General features: G+C 40.9%; 1 protein-coding gene across 1 annotated transcript in view; it reads left to right on the top strand.

Moving 5' to 3' along the window:
- LOC131955948 (ras GTPase-activating-like protein IQGAP1) overlaps nt 1–20,109 on the top strand; it is a 58,265-nt gene that overhangs the window by 8,724 nt on the left and 29,432 nt on the right. The window contains exons 6-22 of the mRNA XM_059320273.1: nt 1,612–1,689; nt 2,376–2,452; nt 3,922–3,989; nt 4,101–4,192; nt 5,057–5,078; nt 5,895–6,073; nt 6,362–6,452; nt 6,639–6,802; nt 7,691–7,778; nt 8,008–8,208; nt 8,376–8,539; nt 16,510–16,591; nt 16,720–16,883; nt 17,244–17,334; nt 17,451–17,618; nt 19,505–19,647; nt 19,891–20,061. Coding sequence (XP_059176256.1) covers nt 1,612–1,689; nt 2,376–2,452; nt 3,922–3,989; nt 4,101–4,192; nt 5,057–5,078; nt 5,895–6,073; nt 6,362–6,452; nt 6,639–6,802; nt 7,691–7,778; nt 8,008–8,208; nt 8,376–8,539; nt 16,510–16,591; nt 16,720–16,883; nt 17,244–17,334; nt 17,451–17,618; nt 19,505–19,647; nt 19,891–20,061 — 2,043 coding nt within the window. The remainder of the gene's footprint in view (nt 1–1,611; nt 1,690–2,375; nt 2,453–3,921; nt 3,990–4,100; nt 4,193–5,056; nt 5,079–5,894; nt 6,074–6,361; nt 6,453–6,638; nt 6,803–7,690; nt 7,779–8,007; nt 8,209–8,375; nt 8,540–16,509; nt 16,592–16,719; nt 16,884–17,243; nt 17,335–17,450; nt 17,619–19,504; nt 19,648–19,890; nt 20,062–20,109) is intronic.

Genomic DNA, 20,109 nt, shown 5'->3' with positions numbered 1-20,109 from the left:
GCTACCTGCTGTCACATTAGATGTACCTTATCAGTGGTAGCAAAGTAACATTTTTACACTTACACACATTTTAAAGGTGACCACTTTCACTGCCCCACTGTTAAAGCTGTACCATTCTGTCCTTAATATGGGCTCTATTAATTAGACTATACCATTCTGTCCTTAATATGGACCCTATTAATTAGACTATACCATTCTGTCCTTAATATGGACCCTATTAATTAGACTATACCATTCTGTCCTTAATATGGACCCTATTAATTAGACTATACCATTCTGTCCTTAATATGGACCCTATTAATTAGACTATACCATTTTGTCCTTAATATGGACCCTATTAATTAGACTATACCATTCTGTCCTTAATATGGACCCTATTAATTAGACTATACCATTCTGTCCTTAATATGGACCCTATTAATTAGACTATACCATTCTGTCCTTAATATGGACCCTATTAATTAGACTATACCATTCTGTCCTTAATATGGACCCTATTAATTAGACTATACCATTTTGTCCTTAATATGGACCCTATTAATTAGACTATACCATTCTGTCCTTAATATGGACCCTATTAATTAGACTATACCATTCTGTCCTTAATATGGACCCTATTAATTAGACTATACCATTCTGTCCTTAATATGGACCCTATTAATTAGACTATACCATTCTGTCCTTAATATGGACCCTATTAATTAGACTATACCATTCTGTCCTTAATATGGGCTCTATTAATTAGACTATACCATTCTGTCCTTAATATGGACCCTATTAATTAGACTATACCATTCTGTCCTTAATATGGACGCTATTAATTAGACTATACCATTCTGTCCTTAATATGGACCCTATTAATTAGACTATACCATTCTGTCCTTAATATGGACCCTATTAATTAGACTATACCATTCTGTCCTTAATATGGGCTCTATTAATTAGACTATACCATTCTGTCCTTAATATGGACCCTATTAATTAGACTATACCATTCTGTCCTTAATATGGACCCTATTAATTAGACTATACCATTCTGTCCTTAATATGGACCCTATTAATTAGACTATACCATTCTGTCCTTAATATGGACCCTATTAATTAGACTATACCATTCTGTCCTTAATATGGACCCTATTAATTAGACTATACCATTCTGTCCTTAATATGGGCTCTATTAATTAGACTATACCATTCTGTCCTTAATCCTTAATATGGACCCTATCAATTAAACTACCATTCTGTCCTTAATATGGGCCCTATTAATTAGACTATACCATTCTGTCCTTAATATGGACCCTATTAATTAGACTATACCATTCTGTCCTTAATATGGACCCTATTAATTAGACTATACCATTCTGTCCTTAATATGGACCCTATTAATTAGACTATACCATTCTGTCCTTAATATGGACCCTATTAATTAGACTATACCATTCTGTCCTTAATATGGACCCTATTAATTAGACTATACCATTCTGTCCTTAATATTGGCCCTATTAATTAGACTATACCATTCTGTCCTTAATATGGACCCTATTAATTAGACTATACCATTTTGTCCTTAATATGGACGCTATTAATTAGACTATACCATTCTGTCCTTAGAGCCGCGGTCTTCATTTCCGTCATACAGATAACATCAACCATTGGCTACGTGCGATGGAAGAAATTGGTCTGCCATCAGTAAGTTTGTCTCAGTCCAATGTTTACCTTAGAAATCTGACATCAGTAAGTTTGTCTCAGTCCAATGTTTACCTTAGAAATCTGACATCAGTAAGTTTGTCTCATCTGGTCCAATGTTTACCTTAGAAATCTGACATCAGTAAGTTTGTCTCATCTGGTCCAATGTTTACCTTAGAAATCTGACATCAGTAAGTTTATCTCATCTGGTCCAATGTTTACCTTAGAAATCTGCCATCAGTAAGTTTGTCTCATCTGGTCCAATGTTTACCTTAGAAATCTGCCATCAGTAAGTTTGTCTCATCTGGTGCAATGTTTACCTTAGAAATCTGCCATCAGTAAGTTTGTCTCAGTCCAATGTTTACCTTAGAAATCTGCCATCAGTAAGTTTGTCTCAGTCCAATGTTTACCTTAGAAATCTGCCATCAGTAAGTTTGTCTCAGTCCAATGTTTACCTTAGAAATCTGCCATCAGTAAGTTTGTCTCATCTGGTCCAATGTTTACCTTAGAAATCTGCCATCAGTAAGTTTGTCTCATCTGGTCCAATGTTTACCTTAGAAATCTGACATCAGTAAGTTTGTCTCATCTGGTCCAATGTTTACCTTAGAAATCTGCCATCAGTAAGTTTTACCACAAAATGCTAGATCCTCTATTGCTTATGTTCTAAGTGTTTTTTTTATTTTTCCCAGATATTTTATCCAGAAACAACAGATATTTATGATAGAAAGAATATGCCCCGGGCTGTCTACTGTGTTCATGCCCTGAGGTAGACCCTCCTACCTGTCATTAGACTGTATTTTATCATATTTGTTATTAGTCTACCTGTCATTAGACTGTATTTTATCATATTTGTTATTAGTCTACCTGTCATTAGACTGTATTTTATCATATTTGTTATTAGTCTACCTGTCATTAGACTGTATTTTATCATATTTGTTATTAGTCTACCTGTCATTAGACTGTATTTTATCATATTTATTAGTCTACCTGTCATTAGACTGTATTTTATCATATTTGTTATTAGTCTACCTGTCATTAGACTGTATTTTATCATATTTATTAGTCTACCTGTCATTAGACTGTATTTTATCATATTTATTAGTCTACCTGTCATTAGACTGTATTTTATCATATTTATTAGTCTACCTGTCATTAGACTGTATTTTATCATATTTATTAGTCTACCTGTCATTAGACTGTATTTTATCATTTGTTATTAGTCTACCTGTCATTAGACTGTATTTTATCATTTGTTATTAGTCTACCTGTCATTAGACTGTATTTTATCATATTTGTTATTAGTCTACCTGTCATTAGACTGTATTTTATCATATTTGTTATTAGTCTACCTGTCATTAGACTGTATTTTATCATATTTGTTATTAGTCTACCTGTCATTAGACTGTATTTTATCATATTTGTTATTAGTCTACTTGTAATTAGACTGTATTTTATCATATTTGATATTAGTCTACCTGTCATTAGACTGTATTTTATCATATTTGATATTAGTCCACCTGTTATTAGACTATTTTATCATGTGTGATGAGATTAGTCTAACTGTTTTTAATCAGATATCTATTAAACCTCCCCAGTTTTTAATCAGATACCTATTGAACTTCCCCAAATTTTAATCAGATATCTATTGAACCTCCCCAGTTTTTAATCAGATATCTATTGAACCTCCACAGTTTTTAATCAGATATCTATTGAACTTCCCCAGTTTTTAATCAGATATCTATTGAACTTCCCCAGTTTTTAATCAGATATCTATTGAACTTCCCCAGTTTTTAATCAGATATCTATTGAACCTCCCCAGTTTTTAATCAGATATCTATTGAACTTCCCCAGTTTTTAATCAGATATCTATTGAACTTCCCCAGTTTTTAATCAGATATCTATTGAACCTCCACAGTTTTTAATCAGATATCTATTGAACTTCCCCAGTTTTTAATCAGATATCTATTGAACTTCCCCAGTTTTTAATCAGATATCTATTGAACTTCCCCAGTTTTTAATCAGATATCTATTGAACCTCCCCAGTTTTTAATCAGATATCTATTGAACTTCCCCAGTTTTTAATCAGATATCTATTGAACCTCCCCAGTTTTTAATCAGATATCTATTGAACCTCCTCAGTTTTTAATCAGATATCTATTGAACCTCCTCAGTTTTTAATCAGATATCTATTGAACCTCCCCAGTTTTTAATCAGATATCTATTGAATATCCCCAGTCTGTTTCTCTTTAAGTTGGGTCTGGCACCACAAATTCAAGACTTGTATGGAAAAATAAAGTTTACAGGTAAGTTTGAGTTGACAGTTGAGGAGATGCAAGATTTCTAGTTCTTCTTTTGACTTCTTTACTTTTCATGATATGTAAAAACTGATGCTACTAAACATATCTCTTTTACAGAAGAAGAAATCAGTGCAATGAGACGAGAGTTAGAGAAATATGGCATCCAGATGCCAGCATTTAGCAAAATTGGAGGCATTCTTGCCAATGAAGTAGGTAAAATCTAGCTACACTAGTCCTTTTGTTTTGCTGTGGGCTTTTAGCATTTATTTATTGAAAAGTTTATTGTTTATTAAGATTTATTGTTAATGACATTTAGGCTACTTCTAGAACTAAACCAGGAACACATGAGCTTTGAAAGCAGAGAGTCCAAAATAGTTTCAGATTGTTGAAGCATCAATAGTTTTTTAACATCTAAAGTTCAGTTTTTTTTTAAAGTAAGCTGAAGTTAAACAGTATTAGATGCTGGCTAGATACTAACTATATCAAACTATGCTAAAACTATTCATAAGGCCTATGTTTACTGTGTATAATTTCTATTTTCTTATTTTAAGTTATTTTCTACTTAGTGTCTGCACATATTTTCCACTTTTTTGCTTCAAATTCCACTTTTTTATGTCAAGTGTACGCATGTCTGAACTGTTAGTGAAATGCTGTATGACAAACAAGCTTTGTTGTTAGGCAAAAAACTTTGTTGTTGATTTGCTGTATGAAAACCAACCTTTATTATTGATAAGCTGTTTGACAAACAACCTTTGCTGTTGATATGCTGTATGAAAACCAACCTTTATTATTGATAAGCTGTATGAAAACCAACCTTTATTATTGATATGCTGTATGAAAACCAACCTTTATTATTGATATGCTGTATGAAAACCAACCTTTATTATTGATATGCTGTATGAAAACCAACTTTTATTATTGATATGCTGTATGAAAACCAACCTTTATTATTGATATGCTGTATGAAAACCAACCTTTATTATTGATATGCTGTATGAAAACCAACCTTTATTATTGATTTGCCGTATGAAAACCAACCTTTATTATTGATATGACACACATCTTTGTTTCAGCTGACAGTAGATGATGCAGCATGTAAGTTGTTCCACTGTTCTTATAAAACTTGATAGAGAACTCTTCAGCACAGATGTTTGGTGTGATTGCTGTTTGCATGTGTGTGTATAGGGGTGAGTGTATCAGACTTTATATGGGTGGGGGTGTATACATGGGTGTGTGTGTTTCAGATTTTATATGGGTGTGTGTTTTAGGCTTTCTATGTATCAGACTTAATATGGGTGTGTGTTTTAGGCTTTCTATGTATCAGACTTAATATGGGTGTGTGTTTTAGGCTTTCTATGTATCAGACTTAATATGGGTGTGTGTTTTAGGCTTTCTATGTATCAGACTTAATATGGGTGTGTGTTTTAGGCTTTCTATGTATCAGACTTAATATGGGTGTGTGTTTTAGGCTTTCTATGTATCAGACTTAATATGGGTGTGTGTTTTAGGCTTTCTATGTATCAGACTTAATATGGGTGTGTGTTTTAGGCTTTCTATGTATCAGACTTAATATGGATGTGTGTTTTAGGCTTTCTATGTATCAGACTTAATATGGATGTGTGTTTTAGGCTTTCTATGTATCAGACTTAATATGGATGTGTGTTTTAGGCTTTCTATGTATCAGACTTAATATGGGTGTGTGTTTTAGGCTTTCTATGTATCAGACTTAATATGGGTGTGTGTTTTAGGCTGTCTATGTATCAGACTTAATATGGGTGTGTGTTTTAGGCTGTCTATGTATCAGACTTAATATGGGTGTGTGTATCAGACTTAATATGGGTGTGTGAATGTGTGTACCAGATGACCCCCACTAGTGAGCCCATGAGCGTATTGTTGTGGTCTACCTTTCAGTGCATGCAGCTATTATAGCCATCAATGAAGCCGTAGACCAGCAAGTGGCATCAGACACATTTACTGCACTAAACAACCCGTCGGCCATGTTGGTGAACCTTGACCCAGGCAGCCAGCAGCAATATCAGCTCGCACTGTTTGAAGCCAAGGCTGTCAAAGCTGAAAATGCTCGGAACAAGGTTGTTTACATGTCATCTGTCCCTGCCATACATGTCATCTGTCGCTGCCATATATGTCATCTGTCACAGCCATATATGTTATCTGTCACAGCCATACATGTCATCTATCACTGCTAGGAACAATGTTGTTTACATACATCTGTCATTTCTTTTAGAAACAAGGCTGTTAGTACATCAACCTTAGTGTTTAAGATGACATGCTTCATACATTTTATATTTCTGACTCACCTCAATGCTTGATACAGTTTTTGTTCTGACTTGATCAGTGTACTCTACCTCTCCCAACAGAGCATTGACCCAGAAAGCACCTATGAAGTTGATGTCTATGATGAGTTACTTACTCAGGCAGAAATTCAAGGCAATATAAGTAAAGTCAACAGTAAGTGACCAGTGTGTTGTCCAGTTTAGCTGCAGCTTAAATCTAAACAGTTTTCTGGCAAACTATTAATGTTTCCACTGTTAGCTTATGTGCTTTCCTCATACAGTTTTATTATTGTTGTTGTTTTAACATTACATTTTCCATTTTGTTGTTTTGACCTTACAGTTTCCATGTTTTATTGTTTAGCCCAGCAAGCCTTAAGTCAACTTCTTGAAGCTTTGACCAGTGGAGACAGGGCTGCTGTTTTAGCTGCCTTACAATTGCCTGCTCTTGGTTTAAAGAACATCAAGCCTGAAAACATAGATTTTTATTTAGAGAAGTTGGCACGGCTTCATCAGGACAAGCTGCAGGCAAGTGATAGGGGAGATAAGTATGTTCAAATCTGCCTCTATGGCAAGTGTGAGAGGGAGATAAGTATGTTCAAATCTGCCTCTATGGCAAGTGTGAGAGGGAGATAAGTATGTTCAAATCTGCCTCTATGGCAAGTGATAGGGGAGATAAGTATGTTCAAATCTGCCTCTATGGCAAGTGTGAGAGGGAGATAAGTATGTTCAAATCTGCCTCTATGGCAAGTGATAGGGGAGATAAGTATGTTCAAATCTGCCTCTATGGCAAGTGATAGGGGAGATAAGTATGTTCAAATCTGCCTCTATGGCAAGTGTAACAGGGAGATAAGTATGTTCAAATCTGCCTCTATGGCAAGTGATAGGGGAGATAAGTATGTTCAAATCTGCCTCTATGGCAAGTGATAGGGGAGATAAGTATGTTCAAATCTGCCTCTATGGCAAGTGTGAGAGGGAGATAAGTATGTTCAAATCTGCCTCTATGGCAAGTGTGAGAGGGAGATAAGTATGTTCAAATCTGCCTCTATGGCAAGTGTGAGAGGGAGATAAGTATGTTCAAATCTGCCTCTATGGCAAGTGATAGGGGAGATAAGTATGTTCAAATCTGCATCTCTGGCAAGTGTGAGGGGGAGATAAGTATGTTCAAATCTGCATCTCTGGCAAGTGTGAGGGGGAGATAAGTATGTTCAAATCTGCCTCTATGGCAAGTGTGAGAGGGAGATAAGTATGTTCAAATCTGCATCTCTGGCAAGTGTGAGGGGGAGATAAGTATGTTCAAATCTGCATCTCTGGCAAGTGGGAGATAAATACTGAAATCTTCCATCTAAAACTTTATGTTCTCTAGACCATGTAATAAGTGGCTTGGGCTGTCTAAGAATTTCCAATTTCATACAGGATGCTGAGTCAGATGGAGCCCTAGGCAAAGATGAAATTCAGATGGCTGTGAATGAAGCCAATTTAGAAGCTGATGTTGAATATCAAAGTTTGTATTTTTTCCTGCTTTTGTTTTTGTTTACTAGTTCATCTTAGTTTTCTCTCATCATTTAGCTGATTAATTCAGGCTAATTTGTTTTTTCTCATAATTTAGCTGAATAGTTCAGGCTAATTAGTTTTCTCTCTTCCATTTGGCTAAATAGTTCAGGCTAATTAGTTTTCTCTCATAATTTAGCTAAATAGTTCAGGCTAATTAGTTTTCTCTCATCATTTGGCAGAAAATCAGATGGTTATGCTGGTGAATCAAGCCCTTTCCAACAAAGATGCTGTCTTGTTAATGAAAGCTTTACAGAACCCAAGCTTGAAGCTGACCAGTGTTGACACAGGGTGTGCACCTCTGTACCTCCAGGAACTCAGCAACATGAAAGATGAGAAGGGAGATGATCTAGAGTTTGAAGAAATTGATCCTGCGTTATTAGGTTAGGATTAAGTTGAAACTGAACTCTTTCTTCTTTTTATTCAATAATTTAGCTAGTTGGTAATGTTTGTTTTTATTGTGGTGACACAAGGTATGTGTGATGTTTATGTGGTGACACAGCTAGTTTTTGAAGTTTTGTATGTTGACGCAACCTTTTTGTTCCTCCAGTGATTGCTGCTGTCCTGGCTATCAACAAATCTGTGGAGGCTGGTGGGTCCCAGGCCACACTGAATGCCCTGTCCAATCCTGCTGCCCACATCACAGACCTGGATGAATCCAATGCTGACAAGTATCAAACAGTGCTGGCTGCTGAGAAATCCAGCAAGATGGATGTAAATTCATCTCATTGTTTGCATTATTTTATTTCTTATTTTACTCATTTGAGACAGAATGTGACATAACCCCTTGCTACTAATGCGAGATGACATGACTGCCATTTCTTACACTTACCTATCAAAGGCTACCACCATTAGCTTAAGGGTGGGGAAGGGTTTTTGCGGTAGGCTTAAGTGTGCCTGTGACCTTGTGTCTCTAACCTTGTTTCAGTCTGTGACCTTGTGTCTCTAACCTTGTGTCTCTAACCTTGTGTCTCTGACCTTGTGTCTCTGACCTTGTGTCTCTGACCTTGTGTCTCTGACCTTGTGTCTCTGACCTTGTTTCAGTCTGTGACCTTGTGTCTGTGACCTTGTGTCTCTGACCTTGTGTCTCTAACCTTGTGTCTCTAACCTTGTGTCTCTAACCTTGTTTCAGTCTGTGACCTTGTGTCTCTGACCTTGTGTCTCTAACCTTGTTTCAGCCTGTGACCTTGTGTCTCTGACCTTGTGTCTCTAACCTTGTGTCTCTAACCTTGTTTCAGTCTGTGACCTTGTGTCTGTGACCTTGTGTCTCTGACCTTGTGTCTCTAACATTGTTTCAGTCTGTGACCTTGTGCCTGTGACCTTGTGTCTCTGACCTTGTGTCTCTAACATTGTTTCAGTCTGTGACCTTGCACCTGTGACCTTGTCTCTGACCTTGTGTCTCTAACCCTGTGTCTCTAACCTTGTGTCTCTAACCTTGTTTCAGTCTGTGACCTTGTGTCTCTGACCTTGTGTCTCTAACATTGTTTCAGTCTGTGACCTTGTGTCTCTAACCTTGTTTCAGTCTGTGACCTTGTGTCTCTAACCTTGTTTCAGTCTGTGACCTTGTGTCTCTGACCTTGTGTCTCTAACATTGTTTCAGTCTGTGACCTTGTGTCTCTAACCTTGTTTCAGTCTGTGACCTTGTGTCTATGACCTTGTGTCTCTAACATTGTTTCAGTCTGTGACCTTGCACCTGTGACCTTGTCTCTGACCTTGTGTCTCTGACCTTGTGTCTCTAACCTTGTGTCTCTAACCTTGTGTCTCTAACCTTGTGTCTCTAACCTTGTTTCAGTCTGTGACCTTGTGCCTGTGACCTTGTGTCTATGACCTTGTGTCTCTAACATTGTTTCAGTCTGTGACCTTGTCTCTGACCTTGTGTCTCTAACCTTGTGTCTCTAACCTTGTGTCTCTAACCTTGTTTCAGTCTGTGACCTTGTGTCTCTGACCTTGTGTCTCTGACCTTGTGTCTCTGACCTTGTGTCTCTAACCTTGTGTCTCTAACCTTGTGTCTCTAACCTTGTGTTTCTAACCTTGTTTCAGTCTGTGACATTGTGTCTCTAACCTTGTTTCAGTCTGTGACCTTGTGTCTCTAACCTTGTTTCAGTCTGTGACCTTGCACCTGTGACCTTGTGTCTCTAACCTTGTTTCAGTCTGTGACCTTGTGTCTCTAACCTTGTTTCAGTCTGTGACCTTGTGCCTGTGACCTTGTGTCTCTAACCTTGTGTCTCTAACCTTGTTTCAGTCTGTGACCTTGTGCTTGTGTCTCTAACCTTGTGTCTCTAACCTTGTGTCTCTAACCTTGTTTCAGTCTGTGACCTTGTGTCTCTAACCTTGTGTCTCTAACCTTGTGTCTCTAACCTTGTTTCAGTCTGTGACCTTGTGTCTCTGACCTTGTGTCTCTAACCTTGTTTCAGCCTGTGACCTTGTGTCTCTGACCTTGTGTCTCTAACCTTGTGTCTCTAACCTTGTTTCAGTCTGTGACCTTGTGTCTCTGACCTTGTGTCTCTAACATTGTTTCAGTCTGTGACCTTGTGTCTCTGACCTTGTGTCTCTGACCTTGTGTCTCTAACATTGTTTCAGTCTGTGACCTTGCACCTGTGACCTTGTCTCTGACCTTGTGTCTCTAACCCTGTGTCTCTAACCTTGTGTCTCTAACCTTGTTTCAGTCTGTGACCTTGTGTCTCTGACCTTGTGTCTCTAACATTGTTTCAGTCTGTGACCTTGTGTCTCTAACCTTGTTTCAGTCTGTGACCTTGTGTCTCTAACCTTGTTTCAGTCTGTGACCTTGTGTCTCTGACCTTGTGTCTCTAACATTGTTTCAGTCTGTGACCTTGTGTCTCTAACCTTGTTTCAGTCTGTGACCTTGTGTCTATGACCTTGTGTCTCTAACATTGTTTCAGTCTGTGACCTTGCACCTGTGACCTTGTCTCTGACCTTGTGTCTCTGACCTTGTGTCTCTAACCTTGTGTCTCTAACCTTGTGTCTCTAACCTTGTGTCTCTAACCTTATTTCAGTCTGTGACCTTGTGCCTGTGACCTTGTGTCTCTGACCTTGTGTCTCTAACATTGTTTCAGTCTGTGACCTTGTCTCTGACCTTGTGTCTCTAACCTTGTGTCTCTAACCTTGTGTCTCTAACCTTGTGTCTCTGACCTTGTGTCTCTGACCTTGTGTCTCTGACCTTGTGTCTCTGACCTTGTGTCTCTAACCTTGTGTCTCTAACCTTGTGTCTCTAACCTTGTGTTTCTAACCTTGTTTCAGTCTGTGACATTGTGTCTCTAACCTTGTTTCAGTCTGTGACCTTGTGTCTCTAACCTTGTTTCAGTCTGTGACCTTGCACCTGTGACCTTGTGTCTCTAACCTTGTTTCAGTCTGTGACCTTGTGTCTCTAACCTTGTTTCAGTCTGTGACCTTGTGCCTGTGACCTTGTGTCTCTAACCTTGTGTCTCTAACCTTGTTTCAGTCTGTGACCTTGTGCTTGTGTCTCTAACCTTGTGTCTCTAACCTTGTGTCTCTAACCTTGTTTCAGTCTGTGACCTTGTGTCTCTAACCTTGTGTCTCTAACCTTGTGTCTCTAACCTTGTGTCTCTAACCTTGTGTCTCTGACCTTGTGTCTCTGACCTTGTGTCTCTGACCTTGTGTCTCTGACCTTGTGTCTCTGACCTTGTTTCAATCTGTGACCTTGTGTCTCTGACCTTGTGTCTCTGACCTTGTGTCTCTGACCTTGTGTCTCTGACCTTGTGTCTCTGACCTTGTGTCTCTAACCTTGTTTCAGTCTGTGACCTTGTGTCTCTGACCTTGTGTCTCTAACCTTGTTTCAGCCTGTGACCTTGTGTCTCTGACCTTGTGTCTCTAACCTTGTTTCAGTCTGTGACCTTGTGTCTGTGACCTTGTGTCTCTGACCTTGTGTCTCTGACCTTGTGTCTCTAACATTGTTTCAGTCTGTGACCTTGTGCCTGTGACCTTGTGTCTCTGACCTTGTGTCTCTAACATTGTTTCAGTCTGTGACCTTGCACCTGTGACCTTGTCTCTGACCTTGTGTCTCTAACCTTGTGTCTCTAACCCTGTGTCTCTAACCTTGTGTGTCTAACCTTGTTTCAGTCTGTGACCTTGTGTCTGTAACCTTGTGTCTCTGACCTTGTGTCTCTGACCTTGTGTCTCTGACCTTGTGTCTCTAACCTTGTGTCTCTAACCTTGTGTCTCTAACCTTGTGTTTCTAACCTTGTTTCAGTCTGTGACATTGTGTCTCTAACCTTGTTTCAGTCTGTGACCTTGTGTCTCTAACCTTGTTTCAGTCTGTGACCTTGCACCTGTGACCTTGTGTCTCTAACCTTGTTTCAGTCTGTGACCTTGTGTCTCTAACCTTGTTTCAGTCTGTGACCTTGTGCCTGTGACCTTGTGTCTCTAACCTTGTGTCTCTAACCTTGTGTCTCTAACCTTGTGTTTCTAACCTTGTGTTTCTAACCTTGTTTCAGTCTGTGACCTTGTGCTTGTGTCTCTAACCTTGTGTCTCTAACCTTGTGTCTCTAACCTTGTGTCTCTAACCTTGTTTCAGTCTGTGACCTTGTGTCTCTAACCTTGTGTCTCTAACCTTGTGTCTCTAACCTTGTGTCTCTAACCTTGTGTCTCTAACCTTGTGTCTCTAACCTTGTGTCTCTGACCTTGTGTCTCTGACCTTGTTTCAATCTGTGACCCTGTGTCTCTGACCTTGTGTCTCTGACCTTGTGTCTCTGACCTTGTGTCTCTGACCTTGTGTCTCTAACCTTGTGTCTCTAACCTTGTTTCAGTCTGTGACCTTGTGTCTCTGACCTTGTGTCTCTAACCTTGTTTCAGTCTGTGACCTTGCACCTGTGACCTTGTGTCTCTAACCTTGTTTCAGTCTGTGACCTTGTGTCTCTGACCTTGTGTCTCTGACCTTGTGTCTCTAACATTGTTTCAGTCTGTGACCTTGTGCCTGTGACCTTGTGTCTCTGACCTTGTGTCTCTAACATTGTTTCAGTCTGTGACCTTGCACCTGTGACCTTGTCTCTGACCTTGTGTCTCTAACCTTGTGTCTCTAACCCTGTGTCTCTAACCTTGTGTCTCTAACCTTGTTTCAGTCTGTGACCTTGTGCCTGTGACCTTGTGTCTCTGACCTTGTGTCTCTGACCTTGTGTCTCTAACCTTGTGTCTCTAACCTTGTGTCTCTAACCTTGTGTTTCTAACCTTGTTTCAGTCTGTGACATTGTGTCTCTAACCTTGTTTCAGTCTGTGACCTTGTGTCTCTAACCTTGTTTCAGTCTGTGACCTTGTGCCTGTGACCTTGTGTCTCTAACCTTGTGTCTCTAACCTTGTGTTTCTAACCTTGTTTCAGTCTGTGACCTTGTGCTTGTGTCTCTAACCTTGTGTCTCTAACCTTGTGTCTCTAACCTTGTTTCAGTCTGTGACCTTGTGTCTCTAACCTTGTGTCTCTAACCTTGTGTCTCTAACCTTGTGTCTCTGACCTTGTGTCTCTGACCTTGTGTCTCTGACCTTGTGTCTCTGACCTTGTTTCAGTCTGTGACCTTGTGTCTCTGACCTTGTGTCTCTGACCTTGTGTCTCTGACCTTGTGTCTCTAACCTTGTGTTTCTAACCTTGTTTCAGTCTGTGACATTGTGTCTCTAACCTTGTTTCAGTCTGTGACCTTGTGTCTCTAACCTTGTTTCAGTCTGTGACCTTGCACCTGTGACCTTGTGTCTCTAACCTTGTTTCAGTCTGTGACCTTGTGTCTCTAACCTTGTGTCTCTAACCTTGTATCTCTAACCTTGTGTCTCTAACCTTGTGTCTCTAACCTTGTGTCTCTAACCTTGTGTCTCTGACCTTGTGTCTCTGACCTTGTGTCTCTGACCTTGTTTCAGTCTGTGACCTTGTGTCTCTGACCTTGTGTCTCTGACCTTGTGTCTCTAACCTTGTGTCTCTAACCTTGTGTCTCTAACCTTGTTTCAGTCTGTGACCTTGTGTCTCTGACCTTGTGTCTCTAACCTTGTTTCAGCCTGTGACCTTGTGTCTCTGACCTTGTGTCTCTAACCTTGTGTCTCTAACCTTGTTTCAGTCTGTGACCTTGTGTCTGTGACCTTGTGTCTCTGACCTTGTGTCTCTGACCTTGTGTCTCTAACATTGTTTCAGTGTGTGACCTTGTGCCTGTGACCTTGTGTCTCTGACCTTGTGTCTCTAACATTGTTTCAGTCTGTGACCTTGCACCTGTGACCTTGTCTCTGACCTTGTGTCTCTAACCCTGTGTCTCTAACCCTGTGTCTCTAACCTTGTTTCAGTCTGTGACCTTGTGCCTGTGACCTTGTGTCTCTGACCTTGTGTCTCTGACCTTGTGTCTCTAACATTGTTTCAGCCTGTGACCTTGTGTCTCTAACCTTGTTTCAGTCTGTGACCTTGTGTCTCTAACCTTGTTTCAGTCTGTGACCTTGTGTCTCTGACCTTGTGTCTCTAACATTGTTTCAGTCTGTGACCTTGTGTCTCTAACCTTGTTTCAGTCTGTGACCTTGTGTCTATGACCTTGTGTCTCTAACATTGTTTCAGTCTGTGACCTTGCACCTGTGACCTTGTCTCTGACCTTGTGTCTCTGACCTTGTGTCTCTAACCTTGTGTCTCTAACCTTGTGTCTCTAACCTTGTTTCAGTCTGTGACCTTGTGCCTGTGACCTTGTGTCTCTGACCTTGTGTCTCTAACATTGTTTCAGTCTGTGACCTTGCACCTGTGACCTTGTCTCTGACCTTGTGTCTCTAACCTTGTGTCTCTAACCTTGTGTCTCTGACCTTGTGTCTCTGACCTTGTGTCTCTGACCTTGTGTCTCTGACCTTGTGTCTCTAACCTTGTGTCTCTAACCTTGTGTTTCTAACCTTGTTTCAGTCTGTGACATTGTGTCTCTAACCTTGTTTCAGTCTGTGACCTTGTGTCTCTAACCTTGTTTCAGTCTGTGACCTTGAACCTGTGACCTTGTGTCTCTAACCTTGTTTCAGTCTGTGACCTTGTGTCTCTAACCTTGTTTCAGTCTGTGACCTTGTGCCTGTGACCTTGTGTCTCTAACCTTGTGTCTCTAACCTTGTGTCTCTAACCTTGTGTTTCTAACCTTGTTTCAGTCTGTGACCTTGTGTCTCTAACCTTGTTTCAGTCTGTGACCTTGTGTCTCTAACCTTGTTTCAGTCTGTGACCTTGCACCTGTGACCTTGTGTCTCTAACCTTGTTTCAGTCTGTGAATTGTGTCTCTAACCTTGTTTCAGTCTGTGACCTTGTGCCTGTGACCTTGTGTCTCTAACCTTGTGTCTCTAACCTTGTTTCAGTCTGTGACCTTGTCTCTAACCTTGTGTCTCTAACCTTGTGTCTCTAACCTTGTGTCTCTAACCTTGTTTCAGTCTGTGACCTTGTGCCTGTGACCTTGTGTCTCTAACCTTGTGTCTCTAACCTTGTGTTTCTAACCTTGTTTCAGTCTGTGACTTTGTGTCTCTAACCTTGTTTCAGTCTGTGACCTTGTGTCTCTAACCTTGTTTCAGTCTGTGACCTTGCACCTGTGACCTTGTGTCTCTAACCTTGTTTCAGTCTGTGAATTGTGTCTCTAACCTTGTTTCAGTCTGTGACCTTGTGCCTGTGACCTTGTGTCTCTAACCTTGTGTCTCTAACCTTGTGTCTCTGACCTTGTGTCTCTGACCTTGTGTCTCTGACCTTGTGTCTCTAACCTTGTGTCTCTAACCTTGTGTCTCTAACCTTGTGTTTCTAACCTTGTTTCAGTCTGTGACATTGTGTCTCTAACCTTGTTTCAGTCTGTGACCTTGTGTCTCTAACCTTGTTTCAGTCTGTGACCTTGAACCTGTGACCTTGTGTCTCTAACCTTGTTTCAGTCTGTGACCTTGTGTCTCTAACCTTGTTTCAGTCTGTGACCTTGTGCCTGTGACCTTGTGTCTCTAACCTTGTGTCTCTAACCTTGTGTCTCTAACCTTGTGTTTCTAACCTTGTTTCAGTCTGTGACCTTGTGTCTCTAACCTTGTTTCAGTCTGTGACCTTGTGTCTCTAACCTTGTTTCAGTCTGTGACCTTGCACCTGTGACCTTGTGTCTCTAACCTTGTTTCAGTCTGTGAATTGTGTCTCTAACCTTGTTTCAGTCTGTGACCTTGTGCCTGTGACCTTGTGTCTCTAACCTTGTGTCTCTAACCTTGTTTCAGTCTGTGACCTTGTCTCTAACCTTGTGTCTCTAACCTTGTGTCTCTAACCTTGTGTCTCTAACCTTGTTTCAGTCTGTGACCTTGTGCCTGTGACCTTGTGTCTCTAACCTTGTGTCTCTAACCTTGTGTCTCTAACCTTGTGTTTCTAACCTTGTTTCAGTCTGTGACTTTGTGTCTCTAACCTTGTTTCAGTCTGTGACCTTGTGTCTCTAACCTTGTTTCAGTCTGTGACCTTGCACCTGTGACCTTGTGTCTCTAACCTTGTTTCAGTCTGTGAATTGTGTCTCTAACCTTGTTTCAGTCTGTGACCTTGTGCCTGTGACCTTGTGTCTCTAACCTTGTTTCAGTCTGTGACCTTGCACCTGTGACCTTGTCTCTAACCTTGTGTCTCTAACCTTGTGTCTCTAACCTTGTGTCTCTAACCTTGTTTCAGTCTGTGACCTTGTGCCTGTGACCTTGTTTCAGTCTGTAACCTTGTGTCTCTAACCTTGTTTCAGTCTGTGAACCCACTGCTGACCCATGCTGAAATAGTTGGCTGTATCAACAGTGTCCACCTCCAGGTGCACCAGGAACATGAGAGTAAGTGCACTGGATTTAGTTTACATGGGCTGGCTCAATATTTGATCAGTGTTTGGCTTTAGCTCATGTTTTTTTTTCTAAAAGCATCAGTTGCATTTTGTCTGAGATGGACCATGTTTTGCCCTCAGGGATCCAAGCAATAACTCTGATCAATGAAGCCATCAATAAAGGAGATGAGAATGCGACAGTGGAGGCCCTGCAGCTACCTGCGGCTAAACTAAGAGACATCCAATCTCCACAAGCCTTCCATTACCAGGTCCTGTTAGCCCGACACAAGGACAGGAAAGCTGAGGTAATGCTCACATCTTGTCTATGTAGAGAACATAACTTGTCTTAAAGTAAAGATGATTTTTTTAACTTGACTTTAAAAAATTCAAAGAATAATTTGTATGTTAGGAAGTTGATTTAAAAATGTGTCTATAAAAGTAAGTTTATTTAACTTGGCATTAGAAAAGTGGATTTTTGTTTTAAATGTTGCTTTAGAAAAGAAAAGTTGATCTTAAAAATTTTTCTTTAAGAAAGCAAAGTTGGTTTAACAATGTGTCTTTATGGAGTAAAGTTGATTTTAAAAAACGTGTCTTTAGGAAGTAAAGTTGATTTTAAACAACGTGTCTTTAGGAAGTAAAGTTGATTTTAAAAAACTTGTCTGTAGGAAAGTAAAGATGATGCAGCAGTTCTGTGGTTAGAGGAGATCCAAGCCTGTGTAGACAAGGCCAATTCAAATACATTGGAGGGTTTAAAGTGTGAGTCCATTTGCACTCAACTTTGCTAGATGGCTAATCCAATGCCATGTTAAAGAAAATATTCCCTCTCCTCCCTAAGAAGTCATTTGTTTGATAGACTATTTAAACTGTTCCAGTGTCCCTAGGAGTGTCATCAGTGAACAAAGCTCTCCAGGACTGTGATGAAAGTGGTTTGTTGTCAGCCCTGACCTTACCTGAGCTCAGTGTCCACTCCCTCACTGTGGACTGTATAGACACCTACCACAAGGCTCTTGCTGGGGCTGTGGAGCACTCCTCTCAGCAAGGTAGCAGCCACTCAGCACATGCTGTAGCAGCCACTCAGCACATGCTGTAGCAGCCACTCAGCACATGCTGTAGCAGCCACTCAGCACATGCTGTATCAGGCACTCAGCACATGCTGTATCAGGCACTGAGCAACACTAGCCGTACACACCACACAGCCAACACTAACCATACACACTACAGCCAACACTAACCGTACACACCACACAACCAACACTAACCGTACACACCACACAGCCAACACTAACTGTACACACCACACAGCCAACACTACGTACACACCACACAGCCAATACTACGTACACACCACACAGCCAACACTATCCGTACACACACACACTAGCCGTACACACCACACACAGCCAACACAAGCCATACACACTACACACAGCCAACACAAGCCGTACACACCACACACAGCCAACACTAGCCGTACATACCACACAACCAACACTAACCGTACACACCACACAGCCAACACTAACTGTACACACCACACAGCCAACACTACGTACACACCACACAGCCAATACTACGTACACACCACACAGCCAACACTATCCGTACACACACACACTAGCCGTACACACCACACACAGCCAACACAAGCCATACACACTACACACAGCCAACACAAGCCGTACATACCACACAACCAACACTAACCGTACACACCACACAGCCAACACTAACTGTACACACCACACAGCCAACACTACGTACACACCACACAGCCAATACTACGTACACACCACACAGCCAACACTATCCGTACACACTACAGCCAACACTAGCCATACAAACCACACACAGCCAGCACTATCCGTACACACTACAGCCAACACTAGCCATACAAACCACACACAGCCAGCACTAGCCGTACACACTACACACAGCCAGCACTAGCCGTACACACTACACACAGCCAACACTAGCCGTACACACACACACTAGCCGTACACACCACACACAGCCAACACAAGCCATACACACTACACACAGCCAACACAAGCCGTACACACCACACACAGCCAACACAAGCCGTACACACTACACACAGCCAACACTAGCCGTACACACACACACAGCCAACACTAGCCGTACACACTACACACAGCCAACACAAGCCGTACACACCACACACAGCCAACACAAGCCGTACACACTACACACAGCCAACACTAGCCGTACACACACACACACTAGCCTTACACACACACACACACACAGCCAGCACTAGCCGTACGCACACAGCCAACACAAGCCGTACACACCACACACAGCCAACACTAGCCGTACACACTACACACAGCCAACACAAGCCGTACACACCACACACAGCCAACACAAGCCGTACACACTACACACAGCCAACACTAGCCGTACACACACACACTAGCCTTACACACACACACACACAGCCAGCACTAGCCGTACGCACACAGCCAACACAAGCCGTACACACTACACACAGCCAACACTAACCTTACACACCATACACAGCCAACCCTAGCCGGACACTAACAACAGCCTGTTTAACTAAGTCCAACAAAGTTGACATGACTCTGGTACTGCACTAATCTGTTTAACTAAGTCCAACAAAGTTGACATGACTCTGGTACTGCACTAATCTGTTTAACTAAGTCCAACAAAGTTGACATGACTCTGGTACTGCACTAATCTGTTTAACTAAGTCCAACAAAGTTGACATGACTCTGGTACTGCACTAATCTGTTTAACTAAGTCCAACAAAGTTGACATGACTCTGGTACTGCACTTATCTGTTTAACTAAGTCCAACAAAGTTGACATGACTCTGGTACTGCACTAATCTGTTTAACTAAGTCCAAGAAAGTTGACATGACTCTGTTACTGCACTAATCCTCTAGGTGAGACAGGAAGTGGCTGGATGATGAACCGGCTGAGAGATGGCACAAAGTTTTTCTACAATGTCCACACTGGTGAGCACGCCTGGACCAGGGGAGATACAATTGTCAAGGACTACTCACTCTTAACAAGAGAGGAAATACAGGTAGATCTACACAAAAACACATTCTTATCTCTTGAAAATAATACAGGAGAGCTCCATTGCTGGGCTGAACAATTTGTCTTTACCATATGGTCAAACAAATGGATTGCATTTGGTGGAGCAAGTGGATTATTCACTTGCTGGATCAATGAATGGATTAGCCACATGAAGGAGAAACAAGTAGATTGACCACTTGGGGGAACACAAGGATTGACCACCTCCTTGATCTGCTTTTGTCCTCTACAGCGTGTTGTATCTGAGGTGACAGCTAAATATGACAGACAGATGCTCTTTCAATCAAACGAAGCATTGATTACAAAAATCCAGGCTAACATGAGAGGTCATATGGCACGCAAGGCTTACAAGGAGCGGGTGAACTTCATGAAGAAACAGCTGCCTGCTATTGTTAAAATTCAGGTGAGAAAGCGTGTAATGTGTGTTAATTTCTTTTTTCCATAGCTGTTG

This window comes from Physella acuta, unplaced genomic scaffold (genome assembly GCF_028476545.2).
Source record: "Physella acuta isolate Inbredline_101_S28 unplaced genomic scaffold, ASM2847654v3 ptg000079l, whole genome shotgun sequence".
In the NCBI taxonomy this organism is placed as follows: Eukaryota; Metazoa; Mollusca; class Gastropoda; family Physidae; genus Physella; species Physella acuta.
The sequence above is the reverse complement of the archived record's forward strand: the minus strand, read 5'-3'. Positions and strand labels throughout refer to the sequence as shown.